Source organism: Olea europaea, unplaced genomic scaffold (genome assembly GCF_002742605.1).
Source record: "Olea europaea var. sylvestris unplaced genomic scaffold, O_europaea_v1 scaffold1726, whole genome shotgun sequence".
In the NCBI taxonomy this organism is placed as follows: Eukaryota; Viridiplantae; Streptophyta; class Magnoliopsida; order Lamiales; family Oleaceae; genus Olea; species Olea europaea.
This window is the reverse complement of record NW_019234961.1, coordinates 71,556-87,407: the sequence shown is the minus strand read 5'-3', so window position 1 is coordinate 87,407 and position 15,852 is coordinate 71,556. Positions and strand designations below refer to the sequence as shown.

Sequence of the window (15,852 nt, the reverse complement as noted above, 5' to 3'; positions counted from 1 at the left end):
TGCTAATGTGTGAATTTGATTCTTTGATTTTTATTCAAACAACATGTCCCCCCTACTATAACAAGATTTTTATTTTTGAGGTTTTATTTTTTGAATGGTTATATGATTGCAGCACTTCGAGGATTTCGTGATAGGTCATTTCCGTTCTCGTGCACATGATATTCTTTCAGCATGTAGAGCATACATGGAGGGTGCAGTAGTTGGTTCAGTGGTCAAGGGAAAGATCCAGGATTGTAGCAAAAAGAGAACCTCGTCACAGTTTGAGGCTACTATAAGGAGAATGATAACTGGTCTCATTTCAAACTTCACGAAGATTGGTGCGGATGACTGTGAGAAGTTTCGCTGTTCGTGATGATGGTTTCTGCAGTAGGTTTATTAAAATAACGCGTATGGAGAGGAGGATGGTAAATCAACACCTTTGTCTATGTTGACTTTGATGGCTTTTTATTAGCAATTTGGTATAAAAAGACTATCTTTGAGATCCTAAATGTGTAAATATGTAAGGATAATATAGGGCTGAGGATAAATCTTCCTCCTGGATATGGTTCTTCGCCTTGCATTTCTAAATTAATCCTATAATACTTTCTCATTTTCTGGGGGCAGTCTTTGAATCTTATACCTGAATATACATGAGAGTGAACTCTGCATATGTTTTTATCTTAACAGTATTCTGGTCGTTTGATTGATGTTTTAACAGGTTTTTACATAAACTTTTGTTTAATATAATATACCAACACGCAGTATCAGGCATGTAGGCGGTAGGTGAAAATTCAGTCGCTGATATTGAAAAACGATTGATGTTTTGTTTATTTAAATAAATATGAAACTACGATATAAATCGCCTAAATGCTGGTTTATGCTTTTAACGGAAAGCGAGGGAAATGAACTTTGGAATTCCCTTCTTTGTAATAAGCCCAAGAAATGGTGTTTTTGAACTGAAGTATAAAGACATTATTTTGTCATATTCATAGCATTCTATGGAGTTTGCAGAAACGTCTCTCTTCAATTCAATGTCATATTTTTCATGCGTCTGGTCGTCCCAAACTTGGACAGCCCAACTTACAAAGACACCCACATTTCTGTTCATGAAAATGATTGAGAAAGTAACCCTTTTAAGGATCAAATATACTGCTAAGTCACCTCCGGCGACTCGGAATTAGAGACAGCCCATGTTCCAGTTCAGCAGACTTCTTTAAGGAGGCGATTATATATGAAATGATTCCGGAGATGCTATACTTCGGGAAGTTCTATTTATCAAAGATTAATCCTCTCTAAAGGCCACTGTCCAACAATTATGATTTTGAATTCAATCTTAAACACACTTGCCACTGAAAGCTTATTGCAATCACAAGACTGGATTTCTTCACATTTTCAATCCACATAATGCACGTACAAACTGCCACAAGAAACTCCCAAAGTTATGGCAAAATACCACCCAAAAAACTTGTAGCACATCAAAAGAACGAGTCGAAATTAATAGTTCTGAGTAGAAGAATAGGGGTTGGAGCAGGGAAGGAGGGTTCTCTTCAACAATTCAGTAGGATATAAAGAAAAGAATGCTGGTAGAAAATAAATGTATTAGTCCAGAAAATGTGGTGGAACCTATATTTTATCATTCTAAAATGCGAAAGCAACAACAATGGAAATCTCTGAAACTGCTAAACAATCCCCAGAATGCATGGGTTGCATTTGGTTTGCATTTCCCTTTTTTGTTATCAGTTTTGAATTCATTTTTAGTTTTCTGTTTTGAGAGATTATTTTCGAATTACAGAAAGCGTGTTTGGTTTGTCATTTTGAAAAACAGTTTCTCGTAACAGAAAACTAGAAGATGCGTTTGGCTTAATATTTTTAGAAATTGTTTTATGACATTTATTCAATGAATTTGATTATTTAGTAAAACATAATAATTTTATGCTAATATATTACCAGATAATATATTTTTTAAACTTGGTGAATTTAGTATTCTTTTTTTGCTACAAAAATAAAATGATAAATAATAAATTTATAGACCAAAAATAGGAATCGTTGTAAAGAAAATAGCTAGTCTGTCATTCATCCTTCTAGATGTATTTTGCTATCACTTGGACAGTAAAAAAAAAAAATAACAGTTCTTCTAAATTTTGATCAATTAAAAAAAATACAATATAGAAATTGAAAAATATTGTGGGTTTTAAAGTTATTATACTTCACTAAATTATATCATTTTGTTTTAAAGTTATTATACTTCACCAAATTTTGTGTTTATTAACTGAACACAGCTTCATCAACATTCAACACTTGAAGACACGGAACTTCCTTCTAATCTTGGGCATCTTGAAGGGAAATTTAAATTTACATCGAAGACTTTGGAATAGTACCAGCCCAAAAATTCTGAGCTTGTATTTAACACGGGTTGGGAGTTGAACAATCTACGGATTTCCCAGGATATAAGATCAGGGAGTTTTGTTCCTATTAGACAATGCTCTAGCATCATATAATATGTTCTGCCTCTTGATTCACTAATTGTTTAAGCATTAAAATTGTTGTAAACTACGTTGTAAAACAGCATAGTTTTTTGACTTGCAATTCCTGTATTGACCTATAATTATTTGCTTATATGAGATTAGCATATATTTTAGTTAATCTGGATTAGAGGTCCTTTGTAATTGCACAAAGACCATGCTTGGCTTGATTGAAGCTATGTGATATGATATTGATCGTTTTACAAGGTTACTTCTCCACAGAAGCTGTGATTTGTTGAAGGTAGAACTTGATTAGGAAGGTAAAAAAACTTGGTAAGTCATACAAATGCTAATAATGAGAAGAGGAGAGAAAAATACATAGATGAGACTCGCAGAGTGAGTCCTAAACCAAAGCAATGTTGATCTTTAGTTTCTAACAAATATAAACATTTTTAGCTTCCAACTGGAAAGAGGTACACAAACCCATCAGTTCATTACAAGTAAAAATCAACGTTACAAGCAAGAGTGCAATTGCCAACACTTTCTAGATTCACATATGTTTACAACGATAGTTCACACATACATTCACTCATAATAATACCACACATACAAAAGTTTATGTAATAACTAGTCCTTCGATTAATATGTACTAATTAGGACGACCCTTTTGCATTCCCTTCCACGCTACCTTTTGCCTTGTAGATTCACTGTAACAATTCAAGCAAGCAAACCAATAGTTAGGAATGCACAAACGAAACTACTACTTGAGAAGATAACGGAAATGCATGAATTTAATATTGATGAACTTACAGAGATGTATAGACAAAAAAAAGTAACAGTTTCCAAATCTAGTCAATGTCTCATTAGTCCCACCATCTTAAACTCATTTTTTAGTACACCATACAAGGTTAATAATATCCAATATCTCCAATAGGCTGCTCTTGGATTACGTTTGTCTATTACACTGTTCTTGGACTTGAAGATTATGAAAGCAAACTTTACAATGTGTGAAAACGATGTCAAAATTTCAATGAATAGAGGCTGCAAAATTTTACATTGTTCTCTCTAAATTTTGCACAGAACAACCATCATATTATCAGACAAATTATCAAACAGACTCAAATACACTAAATTGTAATCCGTACATTTCAACTCTTAAAAACTATTAGAGTTGAAACTATAGTAACTACCGCGATCATTATAGACAAAATAGAATAATATATCCTGGAATTCCTCACTTAGATATTCATAGTTCTACTTATGAATTCAGAAAAAAATTGAAAGTCAAAACATATATATTTGATGTTATTGTTTTTTCTTTTATGTATTACAACTTCGATTAATGTTTCTTGTTGCATGAACAAACCTTGGACAGAGATGGTGAACCGTGAGGTGGCACCGAAGCAGACTGATGTGCAGTCGGAGATGGCAAGGCATGGGGATGGTTTTCGCCAGGGTGGGTTTTGATTTGGGAGAAGATAGGGGTGTGTAGTGTTTGATTTGGGAGAAATTGAAATGGAACTATGTCTTCAATTGCTGTTTTTGGTTTTTTACTTTTTAATTTTTTTCAAATGGTTGACACGTCAACCTGGAAGCAACTCCTGTTAATTACCCCTGTTTGTATAGCAGAATTGTTTATGAAGAAGAGTGTGGGCCCAATATGATATTTACATGCTTAATTCAAATGACACAAATTACTTAAAACTGTCGTGGTTGTGGCTCCAAAATCAATAGGCCCTTGTGTACACTAACATGGCATAACGTACGTCAACTGCCATGCTAGTAATTCTTACTTCCTCTCTGTTCCCAAACCATCCCCCCCCCCCCCCCCCCCCCCCCCCCCCCCCCTTAGGGTCAAGTAAAGGCTGTGAAATCTTAAGGAATTCCCCAGGATATTCTGACAGTAAAAATAAGGCAAAAGTGAAGAGCTTTCAAGAAATTACTAGCAAGGATAAGAGATGTACCAAGTTTACGGGGAAGAGCACTCTGTCTTCCTCAGCTCAGCACTCAACATACGGCGGAGAAGCATATCAAAACTGTGTCTCCGCACCTTCATGCTGCAAAATTTGAGGGAAAAATGGGAAATGCTGATTCCGATCAAGCTTCATTCTAAATTCGTAAAGGGAAAGTTTTTGAGAAGTATCACATCAGTTACACATACCCCATATTACGTCGTCGTTGCTCCTTTTGACTTTCATCCAGACTTTCATCCTGGGTTGTAAAGGTAGTAGTACATAAATATCAATACAAAAGTATGGACAAATGGCTGTAAGGTAAATCATTTATACAAATCCATGAACTACCAGCCCACAACAAGCCCACATACATTAATGTAGTTATGTCCAAATAACAGCAACCCAAAGCTCAATCAAGTTCAAAAGTTTGTTTACTCCACCAACCACACAATTCAAAATAGGGATATTAACATTTTATATGGAAAATCATCAAAAATGAATATGATTGCATGATATGATATTCTACAGACATGAAACATTATTGGAAACAGGAATCATTCTTTTCCATGGGGAACTTGATGACGATAAATCAACTGTGCCAACCATTACTTTACTATATGTAAGTACTCGCGCAGAATATAATATCTGAATATTGACAAGAATCTTGAAGAGGTGAACAGGTAGGATGAATTTCTTTTGAGATGATAATAGATATGATTTGATTTTAACATTTAGACTTACAATAGTGCCCCCTTTCAATCAAAGCACAAAGTTCTTTATTAAGCTTTGATATTTCAGAGTCCATGGAGCTGTTTGGCTGAGTTACCTGTATCAGGATAAGCAGTTCAACTCAGTTTAAGAGTACAATTTCTTTATCAAGTTGAGGCCCATTAAATTGTTTCTACAGTGTTTTATCTTTTAATCTTATATATTTGAGATGCCTTATCATGTCTGATGGTGGGCTGAGGATTGGAATCTGATAGACTCCTATCACGTCTACATACCCTAGAAGGACCCAGAAGAATGTAGAAGAAAATTCAGTTCGACATATTCAGTTACAGGCAGGAGTATTGTGGGAAATATGGTGAGATAGGATGCCTATAAATGTGAGAAAGGTCGGTCTGGGAAAGGGGGAGAAAATTGAGGAGTGTTGTGTGTGGAGAGACTAGCCCTCTCGAATGACTGTGTTTTCTTTTTCAGTAGTGTAGTTCTCAGTTTCATCAATAAAATACAGCATTTCATTTCTATTCTAGTATTGTTCATTCACTGGAGCCGAGGTCCTAACAAAATGGTATCAGAGCACTATCCCGGAGATGACATATGGATAATACATCTGATGAAGAAAAGGAATTAGAAAATCGGGTTAGTAATTCGGAAGTGAAGATTAAAGAAATGAATGCAGAAATAAGAGAGGAAATAGGAGCCATAAAATTTGAGTTCCAGAGAAGTTTGGCAATGATGATGGAGAAGCTTGATCTGATGATGGAAAAAATGGGTTGGGCAGGAGCAGAAAAAGGTCAGGCAACTATATTACCTGAATTGGATGAAATTGGGGCAATCACCCTTGAATCGAATGAAACTGGGGTAATTACTGACAGCCATAAACCGTGAGAAGAACCGGGTAAGTTGGAGACACGAAATTTTAGGCTGAAAATGCTGGTTTCGGAAGGAATTGCAGCTCCATTGCAGGCAATCTCAGATGCAGTGAAGGAAGGGGATAGGCAGAAGCATGAAGGGAAAGTGAAAGGACGGGTAGCTACCCCGTCTAAAGCCACCTTCAATTCTGATATCCTATCTAAGCTCCTGTTTGAGCCCCATTATTTCTCATTACATTAAATTAAAATTTTCTCTCTCCTACTTTTAACCACACAATCTTCAATAAAATAATATTACACGTCAATCAAAAGTTTTTCAACCACTCATTTTTCAAAAAAATACTATTCATCTCATTATAATATACAAATAATGGGGCACAAATGGCCCCCAAACCTAATGAAATTGGAGCCAATACAGGCGGCGGGATTTGCAGGGAGTACTAGAAGCTGTTCAAGGTCATGGCCTTTCTTTTTCCAACCGAGGAATTGGATGCTAGTCTCGTTTACGGGCTGAAATCATGGGATATGGTTGAGGTCACGAGTTTGCCTATAGGTGTGGGCCAAAATATGGAAATAGTCCAAGGGGTTGAAGACAAGAATGAAAAGAAGCAGGCCCAATTAAATTTTGGCCCATTTAAACCTAAAGTTAATACCTATAACCCTAGCCTAAAATTCCCCAATTTCTTTGTCCACACATGTAACCCAGTTTACCAGGCACCACATCAAACAAACTCAATCAACACCAAATCCACTACCACCTCCATGTTCAGTCCGTCCACGACAAAAGGAAGACATCCATTTGAAACGTTGAAATACATTGAGTTAGATAGGAAGAGGGAAAAAGGGCTGTGTTATCGAGATGATGGAAAATGCATTCCAGGCCATAGTTGTCGAAACAAGGAGCTGCAGGTTTTGATTGTACAAGTGGAAGAAGGGAGTAATCAATTGTGTTGATTTTGGGAGAAATTACATATATTCTTCATAAACGTGTGTTACACATTGAGAGGATGTTTCTTATAAGGAAACAATCCTATCAAAATAAGAAATCATTCTAAACTTATGCACCTACCATATATAAATGTGTTGTATATGTAAAGACTAAATTTAAACCTAAATTAATGCATAATTCCATAACACTCCCCCTCAAGCTGGAGCATAGATATCAATCATGCCCAACTTGTTACAAATATATTTCACTCGAGTTCCAGCTAAGGCTTTAGTAAACACATCAGCTAATTGATCTCCTGTTTTGACATGCTTAGTCGAAATCAATCCTTATTGTAACTTTTCACGAACAAAGTGACAGTCTACCTCTATATGCTTTGTTCTCTCATTGAATACTGGATTAGTGGCAATGTAATAGCTACTTGATTATCACACCACAAGTTCATAGAGTGAGACGTATCAATGCCAATTTCTCCAAGTAAGTGACGCAGCCACATAAGTTTACAAGTCACCTGTGCCATAGCCATTTAGATTCTGCACTTGATCGAGCCACAATACTTTGTTTCTTATTTTTCCAAGAGACTAGATTACCTCCAACGAAAACACAGTACCCTGTAGTAGAGCGCTTATCCACGGGAGAACCTGCCCAGTCAGCATCCGAGAAACCCTCAACCCTACAATGACCCCGGTCTCTATAAAGAATTCCACATCTTGGAGCTCCTTTAAGATATCTTAATACATGAGTTACGGCATCCCAATGTGAAGTTCTAGGAGATGACATAAACTGACTAACAACACTTACAGGAAACGCAATATCTGGCCGAGTAATTGTAAGATAGTTCAACTTCTCACTATCCTCCTGTACTTGTCTGCATCGACAAGCACATTTCCATCTTCTGCTCTGAGTTTCGGATTTGGTATCATAGGGCCATCACCGGGTTTCGCTTCAGCTAAATCTGTCCCATCCAGTAGGTCCAGAACATATTTCATTTGAGATAGAAAAATTCCTTTGCCACTTCGAGATATCTCTATCCCTAGGAAATATTTCAAAGGACCTAGCTCCTTTGTTTGAAATTTTGCGCCTAGGAAAGCCTTTAGCATACTTATGCCACTGCTATCACTACCAGTAATCACAATATCATCAACATATACAACTAGCAAAATACACCCAACTGTAGACTGTTTAAAGAATACTGAGTGATCATATGCACTTCTTTTCAAGCCATATTCAATCACAACTTCACTAAATTTTCCAAACCAGGCACGGGGTGATTGTTTCAGACCATATAATGACTTTTGTAGTTTGCATACCTTCCCTGACTCCCCCTGAGCAACAAACCCTGACGGTTGCTCCATGTAAACTTCTTCGTACAAATCTCCAAAGAGAAATGCATTTTTAACATCCAGATGGTGAAGTGGCCAATGATTGGTAGCAACAAGAGAAATGAACAACCGAACAGAAGCTAGCTTAGCAACAGGAGAGAAAGTCTCAGAATAATCCACACCATAAGTTTGAGCATACCCTTTAGCAACCAAAAGAGCCTTCAATCGAGCAATAGATCCATCAGGATTCATCTTGACTGTAAACACCCAGTAGAGGAGGCAAGTCATAGCCAATATCAGGTGCTACCAAAGATTGCTGCACACGACGAGTGTAAACACTTCAAATAGGAGGATGAGAGGATACTGGTAACACATGTGTAGTTACAGTGTAAATAAGGAAGTTATCCCCAGACTCAATAGAAAATGGATTAGGGGACACTGCAGTACTAGAAAAAGGTGTGGACTCGAAAAAAGTGATATCAGCATATACGAAGTATCGTCCTAAGGAGGGATAAAAGCATCGATAACCTTTTTTATGTCGAGAGTAACTCAAAAATATACACTTAAGGGATCTAGGATCAAGTTTGGAAACTTGAGGTCGCATATTTTGAACAAAGCAAGTGAACCCAAATATTCTAGGAGCAAGAGAGAAGAGAGTCTGAGAAGGAAATAGAATGGAATAAGGGATTTTACCATCTAAGACAGATGAAGGCATACGATTGATTAAGTAACACGCAGTAGAGACTGCATCTACCCAAAATTCTTTTGAAACTTTCATATGAAAAAGGAGAGCTCATGCGACTTCCAATAAATGGCGATTCTTTCTTTCTGCTACTCCATTTTGTTGTGGAGTAACAATACATGAAGATTGATGAATAATGCTATTTTGTGAAAGAAATGAAGTAAATGTTGATGAAAAATACTCCTTGGCATTATCACTCCTTAAGATACATATAGATTTGTCAAATTGAGTTTTAATCTTAGCATGAAAGGCACAGAAAATTGATAATAGTTCAGAACGATTTTTCATAAGATATAACCAAGTAACACGAAAATGATCATCCACGAAAGCAACAAATTAGCGAAAATCAGACTTAGATAAAATAGAACAAGGACCCCAAATATCTGAATGTATTAAATCAAAAGGGGACACGGCCCGTTTATTCATTCTAGGAAAATATGACACTATGATGTTTTGCTAATTGACACGACTAACAATTTAATTGAGATGCTTGACTAAAACTAGGACATAATTGCTTCAAAACGAGAGATGGATGATCGAAGCGGCAATGGAGCTGCAGAAGAGAAGAAATACTAGTGCATGCAGTCGATCGTAGCACCTTGTAGGGAAAAAATCTAGCACATATAAGCCATTGAGCTCACGCCCTCTACCAATAATCTGTTTCGTCCCAAGATCCTGGAAAACACAATGGTCAGGAAACAAAAGAACACTACAGTTAAGGGATTTAGTAATTTCACTCACAGATAAAAGATTGTAAGGAAACTGAGGTAAATATAAAACGGATGACATTAGTAGAGAGTTTATTGGATGTGCAGTCCCATATCCAACAACAGGAGTTGTAGACCCATTAGCTAAAGTGACACGTGGTAAATTGGAAGAGTATTGAAGTGATGAAAGTATATATGTATTTCCAGTCATATGATTTGTGGCACCGGAATCAATGACCCAATTATGGGATGCGGTAGAAAGACGCTATAGAATTACCTGTGTTGGCCAAAGTGGAGGTGGAAGTGGAAGTGGAAGTTGTAAGAGGCTGTTAAAGGGTGGGCTATTGAGAAGCGTAAAAATGTGTAAGGCGGGCATATTCATCTGCTGAAATTGTAATTTGAGGCTGAGTAGAAGGTGTAGGTAAAAGACCATCCTGAGCGGCAACATTTGCAAACTTTCTCATGGGAATCTGGCTGCGTTCTTTGCTGGTTTACCATTCAATTTCCAACAGTTCCTTCTAATATGTCCTTGCTCTCCACAATAATAACCACCACGAGAACCACCACTAGAAATTTTATCTCGACTACCTCCTCCTTCTTTATTATGATAATTGTTATTCAATTTTGAATTTGTGCCAACCAGAGCTACCGTCTCATTTGGTACTATGCCTTGCTTCTTGTCATTGTCTTTGCATACCCAAAGGAGATGAGCATATATATCACTCAACGAAGGTAGTGCCTCACTGGTAAGTAACTGAATACGAGCCACCCCATATTCAGGACCCAATCCTGCAAGGAAACACTGGACCACAATCTGCTCTTCTTGTTCTTGCATCTTCTTCACATCACTAGAAATGGGAAACATGGCTCGCTTTTCTTCAAATGCTTGTTTTACTTCAGTATAATATTGAAACAGATTTAGCCCCTTTTGCTCAGCCCCGATAAATTTTCAGCATTAGTTCATGAACATGCGATACATCATGTTTACTAGCATATATAAACTCTAGATAGTTCCACATTTCTTTCACAGTATCACAATGATTAATAACATCATCAACTGTCGGATCAAGAGTATTTTGAATTTGATTAAAGAGTTTATCATCTTCCATCAACCATTTCTTTCGAATCCCAGGATTAGTATCAGAGTGTGGAGGTGGATCATCAGTTAAGTGATCGCCCAATTCTAAACTTGACACATACCTACGAACAATTCTCTTCCATTGAGCATAATTTCTACCACTAGTTAACTTTCTTTCTGTGATTTTTGAGGATGGGGTTACTGTGATTTCATTCACCACTTTCATATCACGTTCAGCCATGATTAACAGATGACCAAAGGGTACACAATAGAAAGTAGCTCAAAAGAAAAATTCCAAAGCATAATAATAATAATATAATATTGTAGGTCCGATAAAGGATAGCCCAATCAAAATAGATCAATTTAAGCCCAGATAAAACTGACCCACTAATGCTGACCCGCCAAACCCCAATCAATTCAACCAAAATCAGCTGTTCCAGTCTCCGGCCCAAAAATTAGTCGACTGTTCTCGACTCAACCACCGGCAAATGACGATGGAGGAGAAGACGATGAAGCTAGGTCTCTCATGCACGACCTTCATTACTGACCACCGCACACTCCTACAATTCGAGGCGCCGATAGTCACACCGGAGAAGACCAGAATGCCGAACCAGAAGGAGCCCGAGTCTGAATCACACGGTGACCCAGAACAATTCCCACAGCCTGTTGTAGCCCGCCACTACAGAAGAGTCTCTTGATCTTCAACCACCAAGTAGTAGTCCCGGTAAGTACTACCACCAAGAACACCTTTGAGAACAGCCACCCAAATTTTCGAAAAAACTCACAAACCCTAATTTTGAGAACCTTGCTCTGATACCATGTTGATTTTGGGAGAAATTACATATATTCTTCATAAACGTGTGTTACATATATATACACATAGAGAGGATGTTTCTTATAAGGAAACAATCCTATCAAAATAAGAAATCATTCTAAACTTATGCACCTACCATATATAAACGTGTTGTATATGTAAAGACTAAATTTAAACCTAAATTAATGCATAATTCCATAACAAATTGAAAGTTCAAAAAAAGGATTTTAGGGGGTATTCCGTGTTGTTCACGAGGTATTTGGTGCCTTGCAAAGTGGGTTGGAATGAATCTAATCAGAGGGGCCATGGGACTTTACTACCAAACAATGAGACATGAGAAATAGTTCCGGATATCAATCATAATAAATTTGGATGGGAAGGTGGCTACAAAAGTGGAGGGATTTTTAAGACCATCAATTGTGTGGAGGTCGCTGATACGTTAGGGTTGTTAATTAATCCAATAGTTGCAAAAGAAGAGGGGGTTGTGGAGTTGATCGATCATGCTACCTTCTACCATGGTACTCCGATTCGCCAGTTTCATTTTCTCAAAAATTTGCGAAGGTGTACGACCGGTTATGGGGTTTTAATGGACAATATACTACTCGTAGTTAATCAGTTTGCTAAAATTTTCGGGTTGAACTATCTCTTCTTTGCTCTTATCTTGACTAGAATTGGTCCAAGTTTTCACCTTGACGACAAGGTGAATTTCGGAGGGCAAGTAATGATAGACTCCTATCACGTCTACATACCCTGTAAGGACCCAGAAGAATGTAGAAGAAAATTCAGTTAGACATAATCAGTTACAGGCAGGGGTATTGTGGGAAATATGGTGAGATAGGATCCCTATAAATGTGAGAAAGGTCGGTCTGGGAAAGGGGGAGAAAATTGAGGAGAAGAGAGTGTGGAGAGACTAGCTCTCTCGAATGGCTATGTGTTTTCTTTTTCAGTAGTGTAGTTCTCAGTTTCATCAATAAAATACAGCATTTCATTTCTATTCTAGTATTGTCCATTCACTGGAGACAGGTCCTAACAGAATCAAGGTTATGAAAGCTATATCATAGAGCCCTTCCATTTTCCCACTTATGGGAAATCTTTAATCTTTAATCTAAACTACTACTTGTGTCATTGATCGCAATAGAAACCAAAGTTCTTTTCTAACCTTGCCAATTGCATCTTCATATTTCTCTGAAGTTTCAAGATCCATTTCAGCAAAAAATGCCTCCAATACAAAAGCCACAACCTGAAATGATATTTCGAAAGGATTATAAGTTTTTTTTTTACCCCAACAATATTAACAGAATGGAATTCAGTAAAATAAGATGGATAGAATGAATTTCAATAACAAAACTCGCAAACCGGGCTGACAACCGAACCACTTCAGGATAATAAAGAAACTGCAGGGAATTTTAATCTCATATATCTCAGTTTGAGTCTCTTAATGTTAGATTTACTAACTAATTCCGCTTTCAGACAAGGAAACCTTAACTGAGTTATGATAATCGCTTGAGATAACAGAAGATCTCCCTCTGCCTGTTCCCCACTCTTCTATAAGGGGATAAATTTGAGTGAAATGATTCCTTCAAAAAGATATAAAGAAACGATTTCCCCTTCTCAATGTTTTCATTATTGAACATATTATCATGCAGAGATGTCTAAAATGAATGTACTATCTATTTACATGGTTAATCATTCTACACTAAAGAAAAATAATTATTTTACTTTTAACTCAGCTAAGTTTGTGCTTGGCTAAGATTACAAGGAATAAATATATTTTTATTGGACAAAGTTGGAAATAAGCAAGTAGCTTATTTTGAAAGCAACCCACACATTATTGTCAAAAATAAATAAATTTTTTTACTCATAAGTAAGAAAAGAATACCCTGTCCAAATGCGTGTGAAAATAAAAATTACTTGAAAAGTAAGTTTTGCTTAGTTTTAGCTTAGACAAACATGCTCGACCTCAATAAAGAAATTATCTGAAACTGGTGTACATGACTAAACAACAAAATCCTTGTCGATAGCTGTTAAATGAAATCTCAAACTTCTATGCTAGTCTTGTAATTTGTTTAATCCACGTTACTATTAGGGAATGATGCTTACAATCATTTGTGTTTTTTTCCTCTCTATGCCATACAATCACATTAGCTGAAGTCCACATCATTTACAAAAGAGTGCAATTAAGAACAAATTGATGCATAAAAGTATATAGATCTGTGTAAGCAAATAAATTGTTTTCCAAAACGTTCCAAGTTTTATATGTGAATAGTTCTTCCCGTTATATATTTGTACTATTCCAAACATACACTGGTACTTTAGAATATGTTTTGAGTTTTAATATGAGAAACACAAGCACACAGACCTGTTAGTGATACTAATTATTTCAATTGACACAAGACATAGAAAAGACTCTAAATTAGTTACAACTTACCAAATTCAGTAGTAGTACGATTGTAATAAGATAGAAGCTGATGAAATATGCATAAGACCATGTAGTTCCAGTCAAATCCCTGTAGCTCTGAAATTCAACCATCAGTTATTAAAATCACATAATGGAACAAGCCTTCCAAAATGACAGAGTAAGACATTGCTGCTGCAATATTGTAAATTGTAGATGTCCATTAAAAGGGAAATTATGTATAATATCCAGGTGCAATGCCAATTAAAGAGAGGATATGAACTCTCGACAGTTTAGGCATATACATATGTATATAAATAACATTTCTTCCAAATTAAACTTAGGCTCCTGAAATTATCATCCAATTCAAAAGAGCTAATCTCCAACCCCATCCACGTACACTGTGACATGTACAATAAAAAATGAAGAGAAGAAAAAGGACAAAATTATCTTCTCATATAGTAGCATGCGCATCTCTCTTCATAAATAATATCTGTAGATTGATACATGTTTAGCATAGAGCCTAGGCTAGAATTGTTGATATCCTTTCTTTCTAAACATCCTGTTTTTCCTCGATATAGGTTTATAATTCCTGCAAGACTGCTGCTTATGTGAGGCCTGAAATGCTCAAATTCAAGAGACCATTGGCTAGCTAGCATGATGTACACTACATAAGGGGAAGTGAAAAGGGAATTATTTAGAATAAATATACATCTTTATCTCATTGGTCTTCTAAGCATCTGAGACTTTTATAAAGCTTGATCCATTAGCTAACCAATACTAATGAATTTTAATTATGTTGCACGAGTAAAAATATTCAATTGATACTAAGAGCATGTTTGGGAAGTGTTTATAAACAGTTTAAATTATAAATTTATAGAAATGAGTGGAGGATAAGTGGATAGTTCCTGTGGATCCTACGAAATGTGTGAATAAAAAGTGCCCTGAGTATTTATAAACACGAGCCCAAACGTATCCTAAATTGGCCTATTCCTGGATATGACCCAAGTTCACTAACCTCACTGCTAGATAACAGTCCAATCTTCAGCAAAGAAGGCACTACATTTTTGTTGTTCATAACAAAAATTTGTAAACCCATAGTAATTGCAGTGTCCAATAGAAAAGAAACTTGATTCACCATTTCCACTCAAATGAAAAATACTGAAAAGAAGACAGTGATCAATAAAACTTAATCATTGCTGCGATGCACGGATAATTCTATAACGGAAGATGCTGAAAATCATGATTTATGTGCAATACCTGCATCCACACTCGCCAGTTCCCCATTAGTAGATTGAAAAGTGTTACCATCCCATTTGGGTAGTCATTGAAGTTGAAGAGTAAGTAGCTTAAATTTGTCAAGAAAAAAGAGCCAGGAAATTGATAATAAATGGAGAAGCAGCATCTCGACAAGAAACAGTGAATGATTTCACAGCAATTTGTACAGGTAGACGTAACAATGGATCTACTTGAGTAGTGCAATCCAAAATTTATTACTATTGTGTTAGTTTCTATTTCTTTTTTGTCATTGATTGAAATTTTGTAGTGGTAAAAGCATAGATGCTCGAATGGATTATAAATGTTTACTGGTCAAATCCAGATACACACCCTTGAGATGGATTGGAATATGATTATAAATCAGCAAAAATCTAGCAGAGCTTCATTCATGACGAAGGATACTCATTATCATTGAGATCGGTGCCTTCAAGATTTGGATTTCCAGCATTGACGATCCCCCCAAAGATCTGCATATCAAAGAACAAAAGAAACACTCCACAAACTTTAAAAAATCAAGAAAATGAAAAATAAAAAATAAAAATATATCAGGTTTTTATGAGCACGTCATGTCTTATGAAG

At 36.3% G+C, this 15,852-nt stretch overlaps 3 protein-coding genes across 5 annotated transcripts in view; 1 reads left to right on the top strand and 2 right to left on the bottom strand.

The window, feature by feature from the left end:
- Positions 1 to 600, top strand: part of LOC111377800 (putative ubiquitin-conjugating enzyme E2 38) — a 7,217-nt gene extending 6,617 nt beyond the window's left edge. The window contains exon 6 of the mRNA XM_023000929.1: positions 113 to 600. Within this exon, the coding sequence (XP_022856697.1) occupies positions 113 to 352 (240 nt within the window). The 3' untranslated portion in view covers positions 353 to 600. The remainder of the gene's footprint in view (positions 1 to 112) is intronic.
- Positions 601 to 2,858: 2,258 nt separating this feature from the next.
- Positions 2,859 to 15,852, bottom strand: part of LOC111377799 (two pore calcium channel protein 1A-like) — a 67,082-nt gene continuing 54,088 nt past the window's right edge. The window contains exon 24 of the mRNA XM_023000928.1: positions 2,859 to 3,148. The gene's annotated coding sequence lies outside the window, so the exon portion shown is untranslated. The remainder of the gene's footprint in view (positions 3,149 to 15,852) is intronic.
- LOC111377798 (two pore calcium channel protein 1A-like) overlaps positions 9,364 to 15,852 on the bottom strand; it is a 32,283-nt gene continuing 25,794 nt past the window's right edge. For 2 of the 3 annotated variants that reach the window (XM_023000924.1, XM_023000925.1), the window contains exons 18-22: positions 15,676 to 15,740; positions 15,256 to 15,343; positions 14,029 to 14,115; positions 12,760 to 12,840; positions 9,371 to 9,676 (exon numbers count right to left, since the gene is read on the bottom strand). In XM_023000924.1, the coding sequence (XP_022856692.1) occupies positions 9,518 to 9,676; positions 12,760 to 12,840; positions 14,029 to 14,115; positions 15,256 to 15,343; positions 15,676 to 15,740 (480 nt within the window). In that variant the 3' untranslated portion in view covers positions 9,371 to 9,517. Of the gene's footprint in view, positions 9,677 to 12,759; positions 12,841 to 14,028; positions 14,116 to 15,255; positions 15,344 to 15,675; positions 15,741 to 15,852 lie in introns of all 3 variants that reach the window. The other variant, XM_023000923.1, reaches the window with a different exon arrangement.